A 25658-nucleotide genomic window follows, 5' to 3' on the forward strand; every position below is an offset into this window, starting at 1 on the left:
CTGAGTGTAGCCAAAAGCGTACCCTGGATTTTAGGAAAGCTGATTTTAATAAACTCAGAACAATGATCAGTAAGGTCCCATGGGAAGCGACTCTAACGTGAAAAGGAGTCCAAGATGGGTGGGAGTTTTAAAAAAGGGAATTCTCAAGGCACAATTACAAACAATTCCAACAAGAAGAAAAGGTGGAAGACAATAGAAGAAGCCAATGTGGCTTCACAAAAAGCTTAGAAATGACCTGGGGGGGGAAAGCACACATACAGGAAGTGGAAAGAAGGCCAAGCAACAAAGGAAGAGTGCAGGCAGGTAGCACAGAATTGCAGGGATGGCGTCAGGAAGACTAAAGCTGAGAATGAGCTGAGGTTAGCGAGGGATGCTAAAAGCAACAAAAAGGCTTTCTTCAGCTATGTGCATAGGAAAAGACAGAGGAAAAAATGGTGGTTCAATTATTAAATAAGGATGGCAAAATGATTAACAGATGAGAAAGAAAAGGCAGAAGTGCTCAGTTCCTACTTTGGCTCACTCTTCTCCCAAAAGAGGGTCTATGACCCCCCTGGCAAAGGCGAAGTACAGGCTGAAAGGACAGGATTGCAGCTTGAGATCGATAGGCATATGGTCAAGGAACACCTCATTACTTTGAATGAGTTCAAATCTCCAGGGCCAGATGAACTGCACCCTAGAGTAATAAAGGAACTGGCAGAAGCTCTCAGAACCACTGTCTATTCTCTCTGGGAAATCATGGAGGACGGGTGAAGTGCCAGATGACTGGAGGAAGGCTAATGTTGTCCCTATCTTCAAAAAGGGTAAAAAGGAGGAACTTGGGAATTACAGACCAGTCAGTCTGACATCAATCCCTGGGAAAATTCTGGAGAAGATGATAAAGCAATCCATCTGGAAGCACCTTGAAAACAATGCAGTAATTACTCAAAGCCAACATGGACTTGTCAAGAAGAAGACAAATCTGATCTTATTTTTGGATCAAGTAACCTCCCTTGTGGACTGTGGGAATGCTGTAGACATCATATACCTCGACTTCATCAAAGCTTTCAACAAAGTGCCCCATGATATCCTGACGAGCAAACTAGCTCAAAGTGGGCTAGATGAAACAACGATCTGGTGGATCCACAGTTGGCTATAGAATCGGACTCAAACAGTGCTTAGCAATGGGATCTTCTCAAATTGGGGAGAGGTAACGAGCGGGGTACCGCAGGGCTCGGTCATGGGCCCTGTGCTCTTCAACTTTTTTTATTAATGACTTGGAGGAGGGGGTGCAGGGAATGCTGATCAAATTTGCAGATGACACAAAATTGGGCAGGGTAGCTAATACTTTGGAAGACAGAAACAAAATTCAGAGTGATCTTGATAGCTTGGAGTGCTGGGCAGAAGACAACAGAATAACATTTAATGGGAATAAGTGCCAAGTTCTGAACCTAGGAAAAAGAAACCAAATGCACAGTTACAAGATGGGGGATACGTGGCTCAACAACACTACAGGCAAGAAGGATCTTGGAATTGTGGTAGATCATAAGCTGAATATGAGCCAACAATGTGATGTGGCTGCAAAAAAGGCAACTGCTATTTTGGGCAGGCATTAATAGAAGCATAGCTTCCAAATCCCGGGAAGTACTAGTTCCCCTCTACTCAGCACTGGTTAGGCTTATCTGGAGTACTGTGTCCAGTTCTGGGCACCACATTTTAAGAAGGATGCAGGCAAGCTGGAGAGGGTTCAGAGGAGGACAACGAAGATGATCAGGGGACTGCAAACAAAGCCCTATGAAGAGAGACTGAAAGAACTGGGCATCCTGGAGTGCAGGACACGGAATCATGGGCTCAAGTTACAGGAAGCCAGATTCTGGCTTAACATCAGGAAAAACGTCCTGTTAGAGCAATACGACAATGGAACCAATTCCCTAGGGAGGTGATGGGCTCTCCCACACTGGAGGCATTCAAGACGACGCTAGACAGCCATCTGTCAGGGATGCTCCGACTTGGATTCCTGCATTGAACAGGGGGTTGGACTCAATGGCCTTGTAGGCCCCTTCCAGCCCTGCTATTCTATGACTCTATGACTTGCAGGGGCAGTGCTGACACTTCTTGATTAGCTGCCACCCCACCTCCCACCACCTCAGCCTGTAGCTGTGTTGGGGGATAAATTTCTCCAGTAACAATATATTGCTCCCCGTTTGTCAGGGTGGACACTGAGCCCATAGAATCCCAGAGTAGTTCTGATTCTGAGGAAGAGCAGTCGCTCCTGGGAGAGGAGCGCGCTCCTCTTTCCCAGGGCCAGCAGCTGACGGAGATTCCTCCCACCAGCATTCCTAGCTTAGATAGCAGTCCAGGGAGTGACCAAGCACAGATAGCAGACTTGGTGGACGCGCGACGCCAACGCAGAGAGCGGCGCCAAATGGAGGGCGCAGAAAGGAGGCGTAGTGCCTGGTTGGCGCGCAAACAACGGCTGCGCCCAGAGGATCCAAGGGAAAAGGGGAGGGACTCTCCCTAGTCCTTAAGTTCAGGGGTTTGCCAGTAATTCCCTTTCAAACGGGGACCAACTGTTCCAACTTAGGGCATAGGTACTCTGCTGCTCATATCTAGTTGCTAACGGTAGAGTTGTTAAGTTGTAAAAGAAGAATAAAGCTTGGAAAGGAATCCCTTTGTCTGTGTCTGGACTTGGCTACTGGATTAGACTGAGAGAGGCCTCCAAGGAGCCCTTGACACCGTCGTAACTCAAATTATTTGGGGTGGGGGGAGGCTTGGTCTTGAATGGACAATTAAGACCCATTGTCATTATGGAAGACCTGCTCCTGGTGGAGATGAAAACTGCTGGAACTGGTTTGTTGATATGGATCAACACAGCTGCCTGCAACTTTGGACTATCCTTGGGAGTGTGACTATGGGGACTGTCATGATGAGTGCCTGCTCTTCAAAATGTATCACTACACCACTGTTGAGACATCTACTGGAGCCCCTAATGACTGCTGTCCTGACTAGTTAACCCCCCATTCCTTTAACATGCTGTGCAGGGGGACACCTTCTGGTCACCACCTTTGTTTCCAACTGCAACTTCGTCCTGGAGGTTGAGTTGTTCTTCTGAAGCATTGTGGTTGATTGCTGGGCCATTGTGGCCAAGCCTCACAGGGCTTCCACAAGGGGGCACCACTGTATGAGGGGGGCACCCAATGCCACTTTGCCTAGGAAGGTTTGATTAGCTGGGACTGAATGGGAATGAACTTCGGAATGTAGATCCACTGAAAAATAGTGCAGTATGAATGGATGATATCCATAATTACATGTGCAACTAGATGCACATCCACTTGTGGATGTCTTGCAATGACAGGGGAGAAGCTGTATTTGGAACCATTGGGGATTCGCTTTCCACCTGCTCTGCCTTATCTGGGACCTTTATAACGAGCTTCTGCCAAGGAGCAATGGCTGCGCTTGGAACTATCGGGTGAGCTTTTCCACTTTCGGAGACATTTATTTTAAGGCAGGGGGAAGGATGCATTTGGTTTTTGGCTTTAAAGAGGTTATTAAGATATTGCTATCTTAAACTTTTGCAAGATGTATTTTATTGTTTGAATTTTGTATTTGCGTCCCCCTTTGTGAGCTGCTTTGGGGGCCTTTTTGGCTGAAAGGTGGCATAGAAATAAATGATAACATAACATTTGGTATTGTATGTAATGCACACCCACAGCCCCATTTTATCCTAAATATTTAGTGTATAATGATGCAAAACTAGAGCAGGAATGGGACTAAAATCTTGCCACACAGAACTGGTGAGCAATAAATCTAGGGAGCTTAAGCCCAGTTGCCTGGGCAAAGTAAATATGCTCCCTCTTCTCCTCCCCCACATTTAGAGTCAGGGTGATGGGAGGGCTTTGCTTATGCTCAGTCATGTGCCCAGCTCTGATTTACTATGGGGTGCTGTACTGTCACAGTGCTCACCATGTGATCCCTGATTGGCTGGGACCACAAAGTAAAACACAAAGAAGTCCTAAAGTTGGCATCAAAGCAGCAGCATATCAGGAGTGGGAACAGGCATGAACAAATGTGGAAGATCACTAAGGTAAGAGGTTTTGAAAGAGGCTTGTAACACCCCTTCAAGAACTGAGTTTTTCCTATTGAAAATGAACCCTCGCTATAATTCAGCATTTGATTACTTTCTTCCGTAACACTAGGAGGCTGAAGCTTCTCTGAAGCATTTAGCTCACTGCCAATTATGTTTGCTTACACTCTAACCTAATCACAATACATGCAAACCGTAGTGTCTCAGAAATAAAAGTGCATTTGTAACTTTAAAAAAGTTGGGGGGGAATATAAACTAAAACATTTATTCTTCTTTATCCATTGTTTTAAGCACAGAATCTTCCCCTAAAATTTTACAAAGTTCATTCAGTCTCTGTTGCATTTTTGGCATTCCTGCAAGCTGGGATTCTAGTCTCTGTTTTTCCTCACTGAGGGTTAAGCGGATAGCTGTGTCCAACTGTTCAAAGCGCCAGCCTCCTTCTCCATCAAACTGTAGCAAGTGTGTGTGGTACTTCCTGCAGGACAAGAAAGAAACACTAAGAAATCTAATGATGGGATTTGGAACAGTCACACAATTGCTAGTGGGACACCAGAAACAAGAGGTCCCCTAGAGCCAATTTGGAAGCTCATTTCGGGAAACGTTGGCAGTTGCAAGCATTACACATTTTTTAAAACTACGGGAATGTCCAGGAGGGAATTATTAAGGAGCTAGCCGGGGTGGCGGTGCAACCTCATCTGACTATTTTCCCCCATATTACTCTTGCTCCCCTCCCCCTCCCCTCACAAATGTGGAGAAATCAGATGATTATCAATCAATGCTAAAGGCTTTTTCCTATCTACTGGGACAAAGACAGATCATCCTGGAAATGATAGCCCTTTGGGGGCTTTCTCCGCCATGTAATCGGGGCTGCATGGTGGGGAGAAACCTCTGTAAAGGGGTGCCTGCTTGTAAGGCTCTCCCTGTGACAGGGAACCCTGTGCCATGACTATTGTGAGGAGGATACCAAAAAGAGCTGTTGACTTAGCAATGCCCACGTCCATCATCTGGTTGCAAGCTAAAAGAAAGAAAGCCCCACTTAAGGTCTCACCAAAGAGATGGTCTGTGAGTTATTGAAAGCAAGGATATGCCAGCTCCCTTTGCAGCCTGGAATATCTTTCCTTCGACATCAATGCTGACAGCACTTGTACATTCATCCAGCAATGCATATTTGGGCCTGAGAATAAAGTAGGAAAACAAATGGTTATTCATTTACTTCTTGGAGTAACACAGCATCTCTCCTCAATGATGCAGGGCAAGGGGCTGTGATTCAGGGGAGGAAGCGCAGCAACAATACTCATTCTCAGGCCAGCGGACTGCAGCATCCCCTCACTGGATCCTCTAGCTGCGCACTGTGCTGGGTTCAGAGTGACGATCTTAGTTATATCGGATATAATTCAAATACACACGTTTTGGAGTCCTGGAAGTTGCCCAAGACAGCCTTCAAAGCTAAACTGACAGCTTAGATTACACACTCCTGTACTAGATATCCAAGAACATTCAAGACGCGTGCGCCCACGATGACACCCTGCATTTGAATGTGAGACTGGTTTTGCCCAGGTTGCCATGAAAGGTAACAGTGATCGTTTGCTCTCAGGGGCGCCACGAGCAAAGTAGAGCTTCCTTCATATCAAGGGTGTTGAACCTAAGGACTGTGGGGTTCACCTGGGGTTCCACTCCCACCCTCTGGGGCTCCCTTTCCCCAACTGCTGACAGTTCTATGGCTTCCTGGCTTCTGTGCACTTTTTTCCCCATTCTAAAGTTTGAAATGCCTCTTCCAGGGCTTAGTTACTGGCAGTCAGGGCTTTAAGCTAAAATATGCTGGTTATTTTTTTGTATGTTGGCCCCACCCCATTTTGCCTTTGGCCATGCCCACTACTGGAATGTGGCCTCCAAAAGCTTTTCTGAAATTGAATTCAGCCCTCAGGCTGAAAAAGGTTCAGCATCTCTGCTTTATATATTACATGCATTCTGTGTGTGTGTGTGTGTGTGTGTGTGTGTGTGAGAGAGAGAGAGAGAGAGAGAGAGACAGAGACAGAGACAGAGACAGAAGAATTCGGAACACTCTCTTTTCACTCTACCTATTGGTGAGCCCTGCTATTCCTTGAGTTTACCCAACCGCTGGTCCATTGGACTTCACGTCGACCACTCTTCCAACTCGATCCCATGCCTGTTATCTGGCTCTTCCACATCTCCCTGTAGCATCCATCACGTGCCTTATCTTTGCCCCCACCCCTGAGAAAGAGCAATACATTCTATCCATGTCCAGGGCTGATCCAGTAAATTTTTCTGCCTGAGGTGAAGGACAAGATGGTGTCTGTTCAATTCCTCATACAGAAGCCAGCCAGATTGACAGTTGATACAGACACTGGTGATGGGACAGCTTCCACAGAACCAGAGAGCAGCAGCACAGCTTAACAGGTGCAGGGTAGGCTGTGTGGGACTTGCAGCTCTGTCCAACACTTCCCGAGCTCTCCTTGCCCTTCAGCATTCAAAGCCTGAGGTGCCTGTCTCACTGTGTCTAATGACAGGGCTGGCCCTGTCCTTTTTATTCATACTGTTGCCTCAAAACCTACATATTAGACTTACTTGTGGTAAAACATCCGAGCCATGCCCATCCTCTGCTTTTCTCCTCCAGACAGGACATCTTTCCAGTCTGTCACAGCATCCCATCCTTCAAAGAGACATAAGAGAAATGCAACTCTTTGTTTAATCCTTCCCCCACCCCCTTTTGGCCTCAGTAAAATCAAATTAAATAACAAATAGACATATGTGTATGAAACTATGTTATACTGCTTTTTGTATTTTTATATCTTTGGATTTTTTTTTCTTTTAATTGTAAAAATACATTTTTTTAAAAGAGAGAAACACCTGTGATTATGAAGGTTTAGCATCACTCATAAATCATTATTATACATTTCAGGCAATGTATAATAACTATTTTGCAGTGTATTATACAGTATAAGAACTATTATACTGGGCAAATGCCCAGTAACCCGACCACAGAGTAGCATACAATACAATTTTACCGATACCCTGAATTATTTCAGAAATGTAACTGCAACACACACGTTCATGGGTGAGTAGACTTAGGCTTGCAGGATCTACTTTGTTTTTTACTAGAACCCTGAGATCCATCAAGCCCTTTGCACCAATAGGTGCAAAAGAGTAGCTCAGGGGCCAATTACCTACTTTACCCCTTGAGTCAGTCTTCTTCAACCTGATGCCCTCCAGAGGTGTTGGACTACTACTCCCATAACCCCCCATAGCTGGCTGCGGGATGATGTGATTTGTCGAGCGACACCTGGAGGGCACCAGGTTGTAGAATTCTGCCTTGAGTCATACGCTGGCATAATCTGCATGTACAAGTACAAATCTACAACTGAGTTACTGTAGCAAAGAAATTGTAACATTGTCTTCAGTACCAGAACTGAGCTCATGCACCTTTCATACAAAATTCCATTCCTAATTCCCCATTCCCCGCTTCATTTTAGCACCCTAATTTAGAAAAACAGTTTGTTGCTATAACTGGTAATCATACGCCATTACAGATCTCCTGTAAGAAATTGTTTTCTTCCATATTTACTCCTAAGGATCCTAAGATCCTAAGATAATCTTCAGAGGCCCTCCTCAGGGTTACCCCTCCAAGTGAGGTTCGGCAGGTGGCTACCAGAGAAAGGGCCTTTTCAGTGGTGGCACCCAATTGTGGAATGTCTTCCCCAGAGAGGTTTACCTGTTGCCTATGTTGTGGTCTTTTCGGCACCAGTTGAAGACCTTTTTATTCTCCTAGGCATGTTAAGGGCTTTTAAAGTTTGTTTTAGGATTGTTTTAACGATCTTTTAAGAACACCAGTGTTTAGTTTTCCACCCTGGATATTGTTTCATTGTTGCTGGTTTTATTTTATCTATTTAGTTTATACCAGTAGATCCCAATCCACCTTCTGCCTGTCCTTAGTATAGAGGACATGTGCTAGACTTTGAGTAGGAGATCTGGGCCTAAATTCTTGCTCACCAATTGGGCAACTTTGGGCTACTCACTTACTCTCAGCATAACATACTTCACAGGTTTGTTGTAATGATAAAATTAGGGAGTAATTTTTCCCTGTATTCTTCCCTGGGTTCCTTGGAGGATGGGTTAAGATACAAATCTAATAAATCAGTGATCATAAGTCAAAACATAAAAGCCTCTAAAAGCAGCTGGGGGATTTAAATTGGGGAAATTGTGTAGGAATGGTTAAAAAAAACTCACCCCAGTGCCAAGCCAGGGATCACCGCAGCTGCTTTTAGTGAAAGGGAGAGACATTAGGAGAAACAAATTATTGGTCGTGTCTAGACTTAGTCATATTTACAGTAGACTCATTGAAATCAATAGGGTTTGTTAGTCACAGGTGACTTGGGTTCCATTGATTTCAGGGGGTCTACTCAAAATATGACTAGGTCTGGATCAAACCCAATGGAACTCTTCCATACAGGCAGATTGATAAAATGTTTCATAAAATGTTTCACAATTAATTTATTCTCTTTTAAAATATTTTAACATGGTGTTTCATTTTTTTATCTCTGCTGTTCACCGCTCCAAAATCTTGTGATGTGGAGTGGTATATAAATATTGTAAATAAAAATAAATACATAAATAAGGAATCCTAAATTGTTTATGCAACTCTGTAATGCTATCTGGTGCAAGAAGTAGATTCAGGCCAAACAAGGGAAATGCTTTTTCACACAATGCACAGTTAACTTATGGAACTCATTGTCACAAGCCCTGGCATTTCTAGTTTAATGATCATCAGGCAGCAAGGCTGTAAATGACCTTTGCCTGACACCTCAGAGACCTGCCTCAGTCAGAGAAGGCAATACTGGACTAGATGGACCAAGCATCTGTTCCTATAGCTCTGGTGCGACCATCATATATGGTAATGAGATATTTCGTTTCAGCAAAGCCTTGTCATGCACTAATTTAACGTGCCATTGGGAGTTAGGAGCAGTATGTCTGGAATCTGGAGGGAAACAGATGACAGAGATCTGGAGAAACACGATTCTATAATTATACACACACACACACATACATATATACACAGTGTCTTCTCCCAGGTTATATACTCCCTTCTATTTTTTTTTAAGTACCTCCTTCTCTCTGAACTATGTGATTCAAATGAACTATCTGCAGGATACACTCAAGATCCTGGTCATGGTACCCCTCGTCATGCATGTCATCCACTGAGTCAGGATAGATGACCTGATCCCGCAGCGTTCCAATGGACATGTAAGGCCTGTAAAGCAGTGGAAAGAACATTAATTAAATTAGCCCTCTCACATACGGAGTCACATCTCAACCCTGCTATTTAGGGCTGCCAGCTGATGTTCTTTGAACAGTGCATAATGCTTTAAATGCTGCCTTTCTAAATACTGTAATTATTTGAGGATGACTGTTTACCTAAACTTACTCTGGAGAACAATGCATTGTTTACAGAAGAACCGACTGGAGTGTGGCAATATGGATTAACTTGGGCTTGAGAACAATATACCAGCCTTTGGAATTTCAGCTGGTCCAGAATGCCATGGCCAAACTGTTGACCAGGGCTGCTTACAGGGAGCACGTGACTCCTTCGTTACAACAGCTTCACAGCCTACCGGTCTGTTTCCGGGCACAATTCAAACTGCTGGTTATAACCTTTAGAGCCCAATACAGCTTGGGACCAGGCTACCTGAAAGACAACCTTGTCCCATATGAGCCTGCTCAGATTCTAAGTTCTTCGGGGGGGGGGGGGGGGCACTTCTGTTGGTACCCTACAACAGATTACCCCCAAGGGAATGTGGCCCTCAACAGAAAAAAGGTTCCCCTCCCCTGCCCTAAAACCTGCTGTGCCAGACATAGATTTTTCACCTGGGTTGTGCTAAAACACGCCACTATCACACTACAATGCAAGGTCATTTCACCAGGATTACAAGCAAAGAATCTGCTACAAATACTTAGACAACTCACTGTGGGAATAAGGACCAGCAACTGCTTACAACACCTAGTGACTTTCTGTTATCGCGTATGTGATGATGACTCATTCTTTTACTCACTGGGTGAACACATACATTATGTTTAATAAATGATGTGATCGTGTCCATTAAGGAATGCTAATGCTTGCTTACAAGAAATGGCAGAAAACGTGTTTTCCCAACACAGAAGGTGAAGCACCACCTTGACAGCTTTTTAGCAAATAAAGGCGCAATCCTATGCATGTTTAGACAGAAAAAAGTCCTACAACTCCCAGCATTCTGGGAGCAGTGCTGGAGGACATTTTTCTGTCTAAATATGCATAGGACTACACCCTAAAGCAGCATGTAAATATTAATAGTAAATCATAAAATAAAACTTATGGGCTTGCCTATTACAACTTTAGTGGCACTACGAAAACACAAGTCTGGTGCCGTATCTAAAGAAGAGTAGCCCCTCTGGTGTGCTCCCTTCACTCCTGATATTAGTTCAAGGGTGTTTTAGGGCAAGCTCCCGTTTCCACAACTCTTTTCAAGATATAATTGATCTCAGCCTAAAATAACCAGCAACAAGCTTTCCTCTCCAGTATCCAAGAATATCTGTTAAATATTTCAAGGAGCTCAGTTACCAAGCCCAAACATAATTAGCTTACACCCGCCAACATAGTTTACAGGGCACAGAGCATCGTAGAGCTTCCCTAACAGTAGGGAACCTGTCGTCACAGGCAGGAATATTACACAATTAACACCAAGTTGCGGGAAAGGGCACAGATCCGAAACATGGAAAGGAAACAGCGAAGAAATTCAGGCTGAAGACCATGCCTTGATTTCATGAACATTTGTTTGGCTCCCTTGCAGCAAAGCAGTCTGAGAGCACAATCCAGAAATTGCCTGCCTCTGGGATTTGAGCCCACTGGGGAGACACAGCAGGGAGCAGGCTGTCAATCAATATAAGAGTCAGCACTGTGGCATCTCAAACAGCTGTCAGGAGGACACTTCCTGCCCTTCCCATGCAGGGCTCAAAGAAGAGCCATAGAATTAAGAAAGACACTAGAATCATATACAGCTTGAACATCTGGGACTAATCTGAAATGACAGGAGCACCTGTGTTTCTATGATGGGATAGGTATCTATCAATCTGGCACTAGCAATTAGGGATGGCAGTCAAATTCACCTTAATATCAGAAGTGTCAAGAGTGCATTGGGACTGGACCCCTTGGGAGGGAACTGCAAGGAACAGCAAGCAGAAGACCAGACTCTGGTTGTTAACAGTCCCCACCAGACCCAGGTTCAAATCCCACAAAGCTTGCTTTCTCTCAACCTAACCTATCTCACAGGTTTGCTGCAGGAATAAAATGGGAAGGAGGAAGAAACGTGCATGCCGCCTAGACTCTCTGCCCCTCCCACAATGACAGACATTTTGGGAGAGTGCCCACAACAGTCTCTCAACATTCCCAATGTGCCCATGGACCTGCCTAGAGCTCCTTAGAGGAAATGTGGGATATAAATGTAACAATAGAAGTGTTATAATAAGCTCTAATAGCAATGAACTAGGGAAAGCAAAATTGTGTAGATTGTGTATCCTATCAGATGTCACATATAGTTCTTATTTTAAAAAATGTGTTTTTTTTGGGGGGGTTACTAATGCATTATTGCAGGGGTGGGCAACCTGTGGCCCTAGGGGCAATGTGGCCCTCAGCCTAATTTCAAAACCTTTCTGCGTGTGATCAGTTCAGACCAATGCCAAGAGAGATCTATCTGGTCCCTGGAAGCTCTTCCTGGAAGGGAGGGAGAGAGAGAAAAGGGGGAAGCAGAAAAAGACAGGGCCAGCCCAAGACATCTTGCTGCCTGAGGCAAAGGACAAGATGGTGCCCGCTCCCGTTCCATGTACAAAAGCTGACTGGACTGGCAGATGAATCTGTCTTCAACACTAATGATGGGGCAACCTTCTCCACTGAACTTGAAGGCAGCAGAGGGGGCGCAGAGTAGGCTGCATGGCACACACAGTTCTCTCCTTGAACTGTGCCTCCTGGCATCTGCTGCCTCCTAGCATCTACCGCCTGAAGCGCTATCCTTCAGGCACCATCACCCTGCCTAATGGTAGGGCCAGCCCTGGAAAAACAGAGAAAGGAGAGAGGCAGAAAGAGAAAAGGGATGACACACCCACTTTTGGGCCTAGCTCTGCCCTGCCCCTGCCGGCTTTGGCTCTGCTTGCCACTGACATGCAGCCCCTGACAGATTACCCATGAGGGAGAGCGGTTCTTGACAGAAACAAGGTTGCCCACCCTGGTTTATTGGTTCACCCCACCATTTTTCAAAACAATACAAACAATGAGCATCTCAGTCCCTTCTCCGTATCCCCCTCCCCTTCAGGATAACAAATAAAGTTCAAACATTCTTAAGTGGCATTAAGAAGGACACAAGTATTCAGATGCATGCCTTACCTTTGACCAAATCCTCTGTCATGCAAAACTTCCCAGGCAAAGGGGAATTATAAACATCAATTCAGACATTTCACAAAATATTTTAGGAAAAATAATCCCTCTATACCGATTTAAGATAGACTGTTTGGGATTTCTATAACTCTGTAAATTCTATAACTCTGTAAATAACTCTGTAAAACTCTATACATTTCTATAAGCCCTGGTTCCAAATAGCAGACCGCTAGAGTGCCTGTCAGAAGGCACAATACCTTGGAAAGTAAGGGAGAAAATGACAGTTAATCTCTAAAGCCAATATTCCCTGTTTGGAGGCCTGCCCAGGTAATATCCTATGCATTTTCCAATTGTAAACTGTATCTCCAACTTTTTAATCACCTCCTGTGCCCTGTCACCATCCATGGGGTACAAAAATAATTTGCATTTTAAGGTGATCAGTGGACCCTATGTACAAATGAACAGTTCCTCCAGCAACCAAGACAAGCAAAATTCTCAGTTAAACCATACGGAATCAAAGCAGTGTTTTAAACGGGGTAAAATCCTGTTTTAATCTGGGTAAAATCAACTAGGGCTTCACTTCATTATCACAGAAAAGCAACACAGCATCTTGTTTTGAAGGGCTAGTCCACTAATTCAGAGAACTCCAATAAAAACTATGGCATGTATAAACTATTCTGAATCAGAGACAAACCAGTGCAGACAATGACCATAATCTAAAGGGATATTTTCCTGTATTAGCCCCTTTCATTTCAATGATGCTCACATAGGAAAACTTCCTGCCTAGTGCCCCAATCCAGCTAACGTTATTCATGACTAACAGCACAATCCTATTATATATGCCTATTCAAAAGTGGGTAAAAAATGGGTAAAAGATTGCAGCCCAAGTCTCACTGAAAGCAAGTGAACCAACATCTTCTATTGGTTTCAGTGGGACTTAGTCACAACTAAGTTTGGCTAGATTGGAACCAATAGGCTTTTCACACTAGGTATCTGAAATATTTATCAAGGTAGTACACAGGAGCCAAACATCTTTAGAAGTCCCCCTCTCTTTGAGAGGGTCACCTTTGAAAGGCTGAGCATCACTTGTGGGGAAATCACATTTTGTCATAAACAATCCACAATATTTTGTTGATGGGAACAACATATGCTCACACTCATTACTCATGAAACTGGTGCTTGCACTGTGGTTGCATGAATGCCACAAAGATGTATTGGCTAATGTGAGTGATGAGCAACTTCTCCCCGCCCCCACTCCACCTTCCCATACGCTTTGGAATTTTCAATTTTCCCCCTTTGGTTTTTCCTATTTGATTGTAGCCCTTTAAATTTTTTTCCCATAATAGTTTACCACGGTAAACTATTCCTATTTCTCTAAAATCCAAACAAAAACGTTAGCCAACTAATCTACAAAGCCAAGTGAACATGCGCAGACCTCCAATTTATGTTGTATCAGTGAATTTTTTTAATTGCTTTATTCTTTTCGTAAGCCACCTTGAGTACAGTACGGCAGTAGGATACAAATCTGTGTAGGTATGGTATAAATCACAAACAAAATCGCAAACCTTTGTGGAATGTAGAACATATGCTGGGGGGGTGGTTTGTAGAGAACTCCTTCATAGACAGGCCACAAGCCGCTTAGAATTCTGAAGAGAGAACTCTTTCCACAACCATTGGGTCCAGTGATGAGGAGATGCATTCCTTCCTCAACCTACAAGGGGCGAAAATGAAGAACGCAAGATCCTTTTAGAAGGCAACTGTTTTTATCAGCATTCAAGTGTACTGTGCCATACCACCCCCATCCACAATTAAAAGTCGCATCAGAATCCTGCTTCCTGATACCTAACATTTGTGCTACTATATCTACATCCTTGAAAGGATGTCATAATGTCATAGAGTGAGGCATTTCAATAACTTATCCTAAGCAGTGGCCTCCTGACCTGATTAGTTGCACACTTTGACATGTGCATAAGGGATTTAAGCAAAAGAATTTAAGGAACCTGAGGTAATAAACTATGTCTCCGTAGGAAAGATCAGTGGCTAAGAATCATGTGCATCAATAATACACACTGCCTTTGTTCAGTCTTATGTGATTCTACTGTTGGCTTTGGCAGGAGAAAGCAACCCAACCATAAATGTGGGGCTCCATCCATCATAGCCAACAGCAGGAGCTCCATATGCACAGAACTACAGCTTGTGTTTTATCACCGTGTGCTTCCTCTATTGGCTATAATCAAACCACCGTTTATTTTTTTTAAATAGGAACATTTGGCTTCTGTGAAAATAAGGGTGTGAAAAATACACCCACACACCAAATGTCACCGGTAATGTCCCAATTGTCAGTATTTCCTAGATTCTCTCTACAATTCCAGGACAGAATGGAACTTCCTTAGGTAACTTGCACACACTAGGACTGAATTCCATGTGAATCCCTTGCTATGACAGCAGTTTAGCAAAAATTTGCATACAGTGGTTATATTTAACATGTAAGAGCCACACTGGATCAGACCAAGGGTCCATCCAGTTCAGCATTCTCTTCATGGCCAACCAGCTGCCCATCAGAAACCCACAAGGAGGACATGAATGTAACAGGAGCCCCTGCCCATGTTCCCCAGCAATTGGTCTATATAGGCATACTGTCTCTGGTACTGGAGATAGCATATTGCCATCAGGACTAGTAGCCATTGCTAGTCCTCTCCTCTAGAAATTTGTCCAATCCCCTTTTAAAGCCATCCAAATTGGTGGCCATCAGTACATCTTGTGGTAGTGAATTCCATAGTTTATGTGCGGCGTGAAGATGTACTTCTTTTTATCTGTCCTAAAGCTCCCACAAATAAGCTGCATGGAATGTCCCTGGGTTCTAGTATTATGAGAGAGGGAGAAACATATCTCCCTATCCACTTTCTCCACATCATGCATAATTTTGGACACCCCTATCATATCTCCCTTTATTCCTTCTTTTTCTAAACTAAACAGTCCCAGATGTCATAACCTTTCCTCATAGGGGAGTTGCTCCAGCCCACTGATCATTTTAGTTGCTCATTTCTCAACTCTACAATATCCTTTTCTAGGCAAGGTAACCAGAACTGTACACAGTATTCCATGTGTGGTCGCACCATAGATTTGTAAAACGATATTGGCAGTTTTGTTTTTGATTCCTTTCCAGATTATGCCTAACATGGAATTTGCCTTTTTCACAGCAGCTGCACAGTGGGTTGACATTTTCATCGAGTTGTCCATCACAACCCCAAGATCTCTATTTTGGTCAGTCACTGCTGGCTCAGATCCCATCAGCATATACATGAAGTTGGGGTGTGTTTTTTTTTGCCCCAACGTGCATCACTTTACACTTGCTTAAGTTGAACTACATTTGCCATTTTGATGCCCATTCTCCCAGTTGGGAGAGATCCTTTTGGAGGTCTTCACAATCCCTTTTTGTTTTAACCCTAAAAAATTTGATGTCATCAGCAAACTTGGCCACCACACTGCTCATTCCTAATTCCAGATAATTTCCAAACAAGTTCAAAGCCTGGACCTGGAGGGGACGGCAGCCGGGACATCAAACAGAGGCAGGTGGGCCAACTTACTATCTTATTGGCCCTACCTGGGACTGTGTTTGCTGCCACAGATGAGAAGCCACCCCACTGGCTGGAGCTGGAGCTGAAGAGGGAAAGAAAAACCTCCCCCGGGCTCATTACAGCTGATTCAAGCTGGCTGGGCCCGAGTTCCCTTGGAACATTCTTATCAGCCCAGCTCTGATGCGGAGCGGCAGCGCCCCTGCCACCAAAGGCAAGGGCACCCCTTTGGAGGGAGCCACTTAGGGGGGGCCACAATGGCAAAGGCCACCCCCCTAACACTGGCTTGACTGGTTTTGCGGCTTTTATGTGTGGGGGTTGGTTGTTTGCTTAGGATCCTGCTATGTGCCTAGCAGAGAGGATATATGGCCAAGTCTGGGTACTTGAAGGGGCCCCAATTAGTGTGGTTATGGGTCAAGGGAGATATGGCGTCAGGAGGAGAGCTAGCCAGGTTAGGGGAACACAGCCCAGACAGTTAACGGCTGTGCCGTGTTCTGGCCCTCCCTCCAGCCTCAGGCATGGTGGTTGCCCTATCAGCCTGCCCTTGGGTCTCCAGATGCTGCTGTTAAATGCCAGATCGGTTCAGAATAAGACCTCTATCATCCATGATTTAATAGTGGATGAGGCAGCCAATCTGGCATGCATAACTGAGACCTGGGTGGTTGAGCAGGGAGGAGTTAGCCTCTCCCAGCTCTGCCCACTGGGGTATTTGGGTCAGCATCAGGGAAGACCTGAAGCAGGGGTTGCTGTGGTCTATAGGAGATCCATCTCCCTCTGCAGGCTCCCTGTCCTCGTGACTACTGGTCTGGAGTGTTTGCACCTCGTGTCGGGCCACTGGGACAGATCGGGGACTCTGTTGGTGTACCGCCCACCCCGCTGCTCAACAGACTCCCTATCTGAGCTGATGGAGGTCATCTCAGGTGTGCTGTTGCGATCCCCCAGACTTAGTTCTGGGGGATGTCAACATTCACACTGAGGATACCTTGTCTGAGGTGGCTCAGGATTTCTGTGACGACCATGGGACTGTTCCAACATGTCATCGGCCTGACGCATGTGGCAGGACATACTCTAGACTTGGTTTTCTCAACTGGACATGGAGATGGTGGTCTGAAGGTGGGGGACTTTGCATCAGTCCCCTTGTCATGGTCAGATCATTACCTGCTGAGGTTTAGATTTACAGCAGCTTTCCCCCTCTGCATGGGTGGGGGACCTATTAAAATGGTCCACCTCCAGAGGCTAATGGATCTGGATGGTTTCCAGAGGACTCTGGGGAGGTTCCCGGCTGATAGGGTGGGTTCTCCTGTCAAAACCCTGGTTGATCTGTGGAATGCAGAAATGACCCGGGTGGTTGACATGATTGCTCCTGAGTGCCCTCTCCTGAGTAGAGCTTATACTGCTCTGTGGTATACCCCAGAGCTGAGAGTGATTAAACAAAATAGGGGACAGCTTGAGTACAGATGGAGAACTCCTAGTGGATGCAATCAAATGCTGGTATGTGCCTATAGTAAAGTATATTCAGGGGCAGTGAGGGCGGCAAAAAAACATTATCTTGCGGTCTCTATTGAATCTTCTGTCTGTCGTCCCGCGGAGCTGTTCGGAGTTGTCCAGGGGCTATTACATGCCAGCCCCAAGGACACTGTAGATCCCTCTGAGGCCCGCTGTAATGCATTTGCGAGGCACTTCCAGGATGAGATTTCTCGCATCTGCCAGGACTTAGACTCCAGTGTTGTAGCAGGTGAACCTGGTGAGGTGTCCAGAGCGCAGCCTTGTCCTGCTCTTCTGGATGAGTTTCAGTGGGTGCAGCTCAAGGTCGTTGACAGGGTGCCTGGACAGGTTCGTGCAACCACCTCCGTACTGGATGCTTGCCCCTCTTGGCTTATAAAATCTGGCAGGGAAGGAACAGCTGTCTGGGTCAGGGCGGTGATTGATGCCTCCTTGAGAGAGGGAGTGGTCCCAGGCTGCCTCAAAGAAGCAGTAGTGAGACCACTCCTGAAAAAACCTTCCCTGGACCCAGAAAATCTTAGTAATTTTAGGCCACTGGGAAATGTTCCTCTCCTAGGCAAGGTTCTTGAGTGGGTGATTGCCAACCAGCTCCAGACACTCTTGGAAGACGCTGATTATCTAGATCCATTTCAGCTGGGGTTCAAGGCTGCGTTCTAGCACAGAAACAGCCTTGGTCACCCTGTATGACACCTATGTCGGAAGATAGACAGGGGGAGTGTGACCATGTTGATTCTCTTTGATCTCTTGGTGGCTTTCGATACCATTGGCCATGGCATCCTTCTGGGACGGCTCTCTGAGGTGGGAGCAGGAGGCATGCATTGCAGTGGTTTTGCTCCTACTTGGAGGGTCGGCTCCAGAAGGCGGTGCTTGGGGAACACTGCTTGGCCCCGTGGATTCCCCAATATGGGGTTCCACAGGGGTCAGTTTTGTCCCCCATGCTGTTCATCATCTACATGAAACTTCTCAGTGCGGTCATCCAGAGTTTTGGAGTGCGTTGTCATCAGTATGCTGATGAGACGCAGCTCTACTTCTCCTTTTCATCTTCTTCAGGTGAGGATGTGGATGTGCTGAATCAGTACCTGGCTGCGACAATGGACTGGATGAGGGCTAATAAACTGAAGCTCAATCCAGACAAGACTGAGATGCTGTTGGTGGGTGGTTCTGCTGACCAGATGGAGGGTGTTCAACCTGTTCTGGGTGGGGTTGCACTCCCCTGAAGGAGCAGGTCCGCAGCTTGGGGGTCCTCCTGGAACCATCTTTGTCACTTGAGGGTCAGGTGGCCTCAGTGGCATGGAGTGCCTTCTACCAACTACAGTTGGTGGCCCAGCTATGCCCCTATCTGGACAGGGATAACCTGGCTTCAGTCGTCTATGCTCTGGTAATCTCCAAGTTAGATTACTGCAATGCACTCTACATGGGGTCCTTTGAAGACAGTTCAGAAGCTGCAGCTCGTGCAAAATGCGGCAGCCAGGTTGATAATGGATCAGAAGATCCAAACATGTAAGACCGATTCTGGCCCGCCTGCACTGGCTGCCTGTATGTTTCTGAGCCTGATTCAAGGTGCTGGTTTTGACCTATAAAGCCTTACATGGCTCGGGACCACAACAGCTGACGGAGTGCCTTTCCTGACAAGAACCTACCCGTACACTACGCTCAACGTCTAAGGCCCTCCTCTGGCTGCCTACTCTGAGGGAAGCTCGGAAGATGGCGACAAAGGTGAGGGCCTTCTTGGTGGTGGTCCCCAAATTTTGGAATGATCTCCCCGACAAGGCCCTGCTGGCACCCACATTGTTATCCTTTCGGTGCCTGGTTAAGACCTTTCTCTTCTCCCAGGCATTTGGCAGCATATAAGTTTTAATTGATCCTGGAATGGCATATGGTTATGGTTGTCTGCTTTGAGACTGCTTGTTGAAGTTGTTTTAGATATATGTTCTTGTATATTGTTCTGTTCATGTGCTTTTTATGGAATTCACTTTTAAAATCTGTATACTGTATTTTCTAATGTCTTTTAATCTTTGTAAACCGCTCAGAGAGCTTTGGCTATCAGGCAGTATAGAAATGTAATAAATAAATAAATGCATAAGTAAGTAAGTAAAGTTGAAAAGGATTGCTCCCAATACAGATCCCTGTGGGACCCTACTATTTACATCCCTCTACTGGCAGAACTTACCATTTATTCCTACTTTCTGCTTTCTGTTCTTTAACCAGTTACTGATCCATAAGAGGACATCTCCTCTTATTCTATGGCTGTTAAGTCAGCTCAGGAGTCTTTTGTGATGGACTTTGTCAAAAGCCTTTTAAAAGTCCAAGTAAACAATGTCTACCGGATCACCCGTCTACTTGTTTACTGACACTCTCAAAGAACTCTAAAAGGTTAGTGAGACATGACTTACCTTTGCGGAAGTCATGTTGATTCTTTTTCATCAGGGCTTGTCTTTCTATATGTTTACTAATTTTATCTTTAATAACGCCTTCAACCAATTTACCTAGAATGGACATTAAGTTATCTGGCCTGTAGTTTCCCAGATCCCCCATGGATCCCTTTTTTAAAACTGGTGTTACATTGGCCATTTTCCAGTCCTCTGATACAGAGGCTGATCTTAGGGACATGTTAAATATTTTTGTCAGAAGATCTGAAATTTCACATTTGAGTTCTTTAAGAACTCTAGGATGGACACCCTCTGGGCCTGGTGATTTATTAACTTTCAGTTTGTCAATAAGGTCAAGAATTTCATCTTTTGTCACCACTATTTGCCTCATTTCTTCAAACTCCCTTGCTGAAAACATCAGTTCAGGCATAGGTATCTGTCCAATATGTTTTGTAGTGAAGACAGATGAAAAGAATTCATTCAGTTTCTCTGCAGCCTCCACATCTTCCTTTAACTCCATTGTTATCCAATGGTCCAACTGCCTTCCCTAGCTTGTTTCCTGCATCTGATATATTTAAAGAATTCTTTATTGTTGGCCTTGTTGTTGTTAGTGACATGCTCTTCAAAATGCTGTTTTTGCATCTCTTATTGTCTGCTTGCATCTCTTTTGTGCAAGTTCAAGTTGAGCAAGTTATGCTCCCTTTTGTTTTTCTCATTTGGGTAAGACTTCCATTTTCTGAAGGAAGCCTTCTTTTCTCTAATTGCTTCCTTGACACTGCTTGCTAACCATGCCGGTGACCTTTTGGACTTGGTGCTACCTTTCCTAACCTGTGGTATCCATTTTAGCTGGGCTTCTATTATTGTGGGACTCTGCTTTTAACCTCTAGTGAGTAAAGGAACAGGGACAGGCTAGTCTAGAACAATCACAAAGCTAGACACAAAAAGGGAAAAGAGGCTATGGAAGGACAAGACTCTCCAGTGGTGGTGACCTGCAACGTGTGTGCCATGTTTGTTTTCTTGCCTGAGAACAACATGGCCTACACCTGCAACAAGTGCAAGGTGATCACGCTGCTGGAAGAAAAAGTAAGTGGACTGGAGCGGCGACTGTCGACCCTCTGGGGAATAAGAGAACACGAAGAGTTCTTGGACAGAATGGGGGAACTACAGCAGCAGAGTAAAGACCAGAAGCTTGAAGAGCAACAGCAAGAAGTGGGAAATGCTGAGGTGAGGAAAAATGCAGTAGAGGATACTCCTTGGAAAAGGTGACAGCTAGGAGGAGAAGAACTAGATGCCACTCTGCACCAGTGGAAGCAGTGGAGCTGTGGAACCAATTCCAGGTACTTGAGGATGAGACTGGAGGACAGCCTGCAGAGGAAGAATCACAGAGGAGCCTACATGAGAGTGAACAAGAGGCTGAAGGTCAGTCAAACAGAGGCAATGAAACCCAGGCCTACAACAAGAAGACGAGAAGAGTGGTAGTAGTGGGAGACTCCTTGCTGCGTGGGATCGAGACCCAAGTATGTCGCGAAGACCCATGGACACGCCAGGTATGTTGTCTCCTGGGAGGACGGATTAGAGACGTGACTGAAAGGTTGCCTGCACTCATAAAGCCCACTGACAGGTATCCATTTCTTATCATCCACATGGGAACAAATGATACCGCCAAGCGGAGCTATGAAGAAATCACATCAGACTTTGAAGCTTTGGGAAGGAAACCCAAGAACTTTGGGGCCCAGATAGTTTTCTCATCCATACTTCCAGTAGTTAGAAGAGGGATAGAAAGGGAACGAAAAATACTCCGGGTGAATGACTGGCTATGAAGGTGGTGCCGACGACAGAGATTTGGATTCTGGGACCACGGGCTATACTTCCTGGAAGATGGGCTGTTGGCAAGGGACGGGTTGTACCTCACAAAGGCTGGGAAGAATGTGTTTGGCCACAGCATGAAGAATTTCATCAGGAGTGCTTTAAACTGAATCCTACGGGGAAGGGAGATGTAAAGTTGGGGGTATCAATGGACATAGGCTCATGCACTGCAACGGAGAGAACAGCTCTAATAGCACCCAATAATAGTCTTCAGACACATGTAGGAAGAAAGCCAGACTATGAAGCACATGCTCTTCGATGTCTATATACTAATGCCCAGAGTATGGGAAACAAACAGAACGAACTTGAACTCTTAATACAAGAGGGAAATTATGACTTGATAGGTATAACTGAGACTTGGTGGGATGACTGTCATGACTGGAATACAGCAATTGAAGGATATAACTTGTTCAAAAAGAACAGGAGGAACAGAAAGGGAGGTGGAGTTGCACTATATGTTAAAATACATATCTCTGCACAGAAATACAGGAGGATGAGCTTGGTAGCCCCACCGAGAGCACCTGGATCAAAATAAATGGAGCAAAGAATAAAAGGAACCTGGTGGTCGGAGTCTACTACTGGCCACCCAATCAAGGAGAAGATGAGGATGAAACTTTTGAAAAGCAAATAGCCAATGTTTTAAGGAAGCATGATGTAGTAGTAATGGGGGACTTGAATTTCCCCGATATTTGTTGGGAGACAAATTCTGCAAAACATGGCCCTTCCAGGAAATTCCTGACTTGTGTGGCGGATAACTTCCTCCTACAGAAAGTACAGGAAGAAACTGGAGGATCGGTTATCCTTGACTTGATCCTAACCAACAGAGATGACTTAGTGGATAAAGTAGCAGTTACAGGAACTCTGGGCGAAAACGACCATGTTGTACTTGAGTTCTTGGTTCTAAGAGAAGCAAAAGCCGAGTGTAGTCAAACGTGTACCCTGGATTTTAGGAAAGCTGATTTTAATAAACTCAGAACAATGATCAGTAAGGTCCCATGGCAAGCGACTCTAATGAGAAAAGGAGTCCGAGAGAGCCAGGGCCTGCAGGAGAAGCTGCCACTATTGGGGAAGAGGCATGCTTGCTGCTGCTGGGCCTGCCGCCGCCGCCACCAACACCAGGCCTTCCATGTGGACTTCTGCCTGGCAGACCGCCAGTCCCTGCAGGACCAGGCCCCCAGGTACTGAGCCAGCTGTGCTGCTTCCACCCGCCCCTTCCGGGAGGGGCTACATAAGCTGGCTGGCTGAGGTGGCCTGGGAGTAGGGATGGCAGAGAATTCTGCCACAGATCTCGGGGAGCATTCGGCCCCCGGAAATCTGTGGCGGAACGGCCTGCCCCCCTGCGGATCCCCTCAGGACGAGACTTACCTGGGGCGGATCTTCTGGGCGGCGGCGGCTGGTTTTCCGACCAGCTGTCACCGCCGCCATTTGCAGTTTTTTTTTTTACACAGACGTGATAGGCTATGTAAGTTTTTACGTAGCCTAAAATGTCTGGGTAAAAAAAAAAAAGGAGTACGCAAATGGCGGTGGCTACGGCCGGCCACCGCCATTTGCATACACCTTTTAGGCTACGTAAAAACTTACGTAGCCTAAAACGACTGGGTAAAAAGAAAAAGAAAAAAGGCGTACAAAAATGGCAGCGGCCGGCCATAGCCATTTGCGTTCCTTATTTTGGGCCATCTTACTCTACGTAAATATTTACGTAGATTAAGATGGCCAAAAAGAAGGAATGCAAATGGCGGCGGCCGCAGCAGCTGCCATTTGCGTACGCGGGTTTTGTTCTTTGTTTTTTACCCAGAGCCCTCCGCGACCGGAAATCCGGCTGCAGACAGCTCTGGCCTGGCTGGGCCTGGCCAGCTGCTCCGTGGAGCTGCCGCGGAGCACAGCCGGCCACAGAGGATTCCGGAGGGGAGGAATGGAGTGCCTCCGCCCCCGGCCAGGATTCCGGGAGGAGGGACGGAACGCCTCCCCCCCACCATCAGCATAATCCGCAAAGCGTAAGTGATTTTCGTACATCCCTACCTGGGAGAGCCAGGGCCTGCGGAGAAGCTGCCACCATTGGGGAAGAGGCGTGCCTGCTGCTGCTGCTTCCGCCGCCACCAACACCAGACCTTCCCTGCGGACTTCTTTATTAGTTTTAAGGGGATTTTTAATTGTTTTGTTTTTTTAATTTCAGGGGGATTTTGTTGTGTTTTTAGGGGTGGTTAGCCTGCCTGATAGGCGGGAGCGAGGGGGCATGTGTTCACCTGATGGAGGCAGTGGGGGGACTGTTGCGGGCCAGAACATACTGAGGCTGGGCAGCAGGCGCTGGTGGAGCGCTAGGGGCAGGCCATGCCAGGTAAGGGGAACAAGGGAGAGATGTGTAGTATCTGTCCTCTGCTCCGGGCCTGTCCACAGCCAAAGGATGGCTGGGGGAAGGCGTGACTCCATCTTCTGGCCTTTGTTTGCTGCTCTGCAATGCCAGGTCTGTTACCCAGACAACCTCCCTCATCCATGACATGATCCTGGATGAGGGTGCAGACCTGGCATGTATTACGGATAGGGTTGGTGGAGAATTTCCACGTGTTCGGCCCCCCGAACAAGTTTCGGGGAGAAATCCTCCGAACCCCCCCCGCCCCCCGCACCGCCCCCCCGGGACGGGACTTACCTTCGCCGAATGTCCCTCCCGGCGGCGGGTCCGGCCAGCGGTTCGGCGGGTGTTCGAGCGGGGCGGGAGCGGGGAGCGGGGCCGTCGCCATTGCAATCAAAGGAAAAAAAAAAAAGCCCCCTGATAGGCTACGTGACGATTCACGTAGCCTATCACGGCTAGATCTGCAAAGTCAGCCGTGATAGGCTACGTCAATCGTCACGTAGCCTATCACGGGTGACTTTAAAAAAAAAAAAAAAAAAAGCGCGTACGCTAATGGCGGCCCCCATAGGGAGCCGCCATTCCCATTCCTTATTTGGTCGCTGTAGTCTACGTAAACATTTACGTAGACTACAGCGACTAAATAAGGAACGCGAATGGCGGCTCCCTATGGGGGCCGCCATTAGCGTACGCGTTTTTTTTTTTTTTAAAGTCACCCGTGATAGGCTACGTGACGATTGACGTAGCCTATCACAGCTGACTTTGCAGATCTAGCCATGATGATAGGCTACGTGAATCATCACGTAGCCTATCAGGGGGCGTATTTTTTTAAATTTTTTTTTAACTTTCGCGTTCGGGCAAGGCGGGAAGCCTCCTCCCCGGCCTGAATTTCGGCCGGGGCGAGGCGGGAAGCCTCCCCCCCGGCCTGAATTTCAACCGGGCCGAGGTGGGAAGCCTCCCCCCCCCGGCCTGAACTTCGCGGGGGGACCAGCGAAGCGCCTCCCCCCCACCGCGAACGTCCTTCAAGGACAGGTAAGGGACTTTCGTCCACCCCTAATTACGGAGACCTGGCTGGCTGAGGCTGCTGCTCCAACCCTTGCAGCCATGTATCCAGCCGGATTTTCGTATGCACAGCAGCCGAGGGCTGGGGATCGGGGAGGGGGAGTGGCTGTTATCTACCGAGAGTCCTTGGTCTTCACCAGACCCCCTCTCCGGGAGACCAAGGTTGCTGAGTGCATGTACTGGAGGTTGGGCCCGAAGGGCAGTCTGAGGATTCTGCTCATGTATCATCCACCCCGCTGCACGACTGACTCCCTGGCCGAGGTGCTTGAGGAGGTCTCTGATGTGCATGTGCAGTCCCCTAACTTACTGGTGTTGGGGGACTTCAACGTACATTCAGAGGCCATCCTCACAGGAGCACCTCAGGACTTCATGGAGACCATGGCTTCCTGGGAGCTGCACCATATTCTAACTGGGCCCACCAATGTAGCCAGTCATGCACTAGACCTTGTGAATGCTCCTTCCT

General features: G+C 46.5%; 1 protein-coding gene across 1 annotated transcript in view; it reads right to left on the bottom strand.

Annotated features, from left to right (window-relative positions):
* Positions 1–3542: 3542 nt before the first annotated feature.
* Positions 3543–25658, bottom strand: part of ABCD2 (ATP binding cassette subfamily D member 2) — a 50647-nt gene continuing 28531 nt past the window's right edge. Inside the window, exons 6-10 of the mRNA XM_084811007.1 lie at positions 14042–14187; positions 9181–9326; positions 6647–6731; positions 5109–5234; positions 3543–4535 (exon numbers count right to left, since the gene is read on the bottom strand). Coding sequence (XP_084667133.1) covers positions 4325–4535; positions 5109–5234; positions 6647–6731; positions 9181–9326; positions 14042–14187 — 714 coding nt within the window. The 3' untranslated portion in view covers positions 3543–4324. The remainder of the gene's footprint in view (positions 4536–5108; positions 5235–6646; positions 6732–9180; positions 9327–14041; positions 14188–25658) is intronic.

Source organism: Heloderma suspectum, chromosome 7 (genome assembly GCF_057233095.1).
Source record: "Heloderma suspectum isolate Gila_16-S chromosome 7, 16-S_ref, whole genome shotgun sequence".
NCBI lineage: Eukaryota > Metazoa > Chordata > Lepidosauria > Squamata > Helodermatidae > Heloderma > Heloderma suspectum.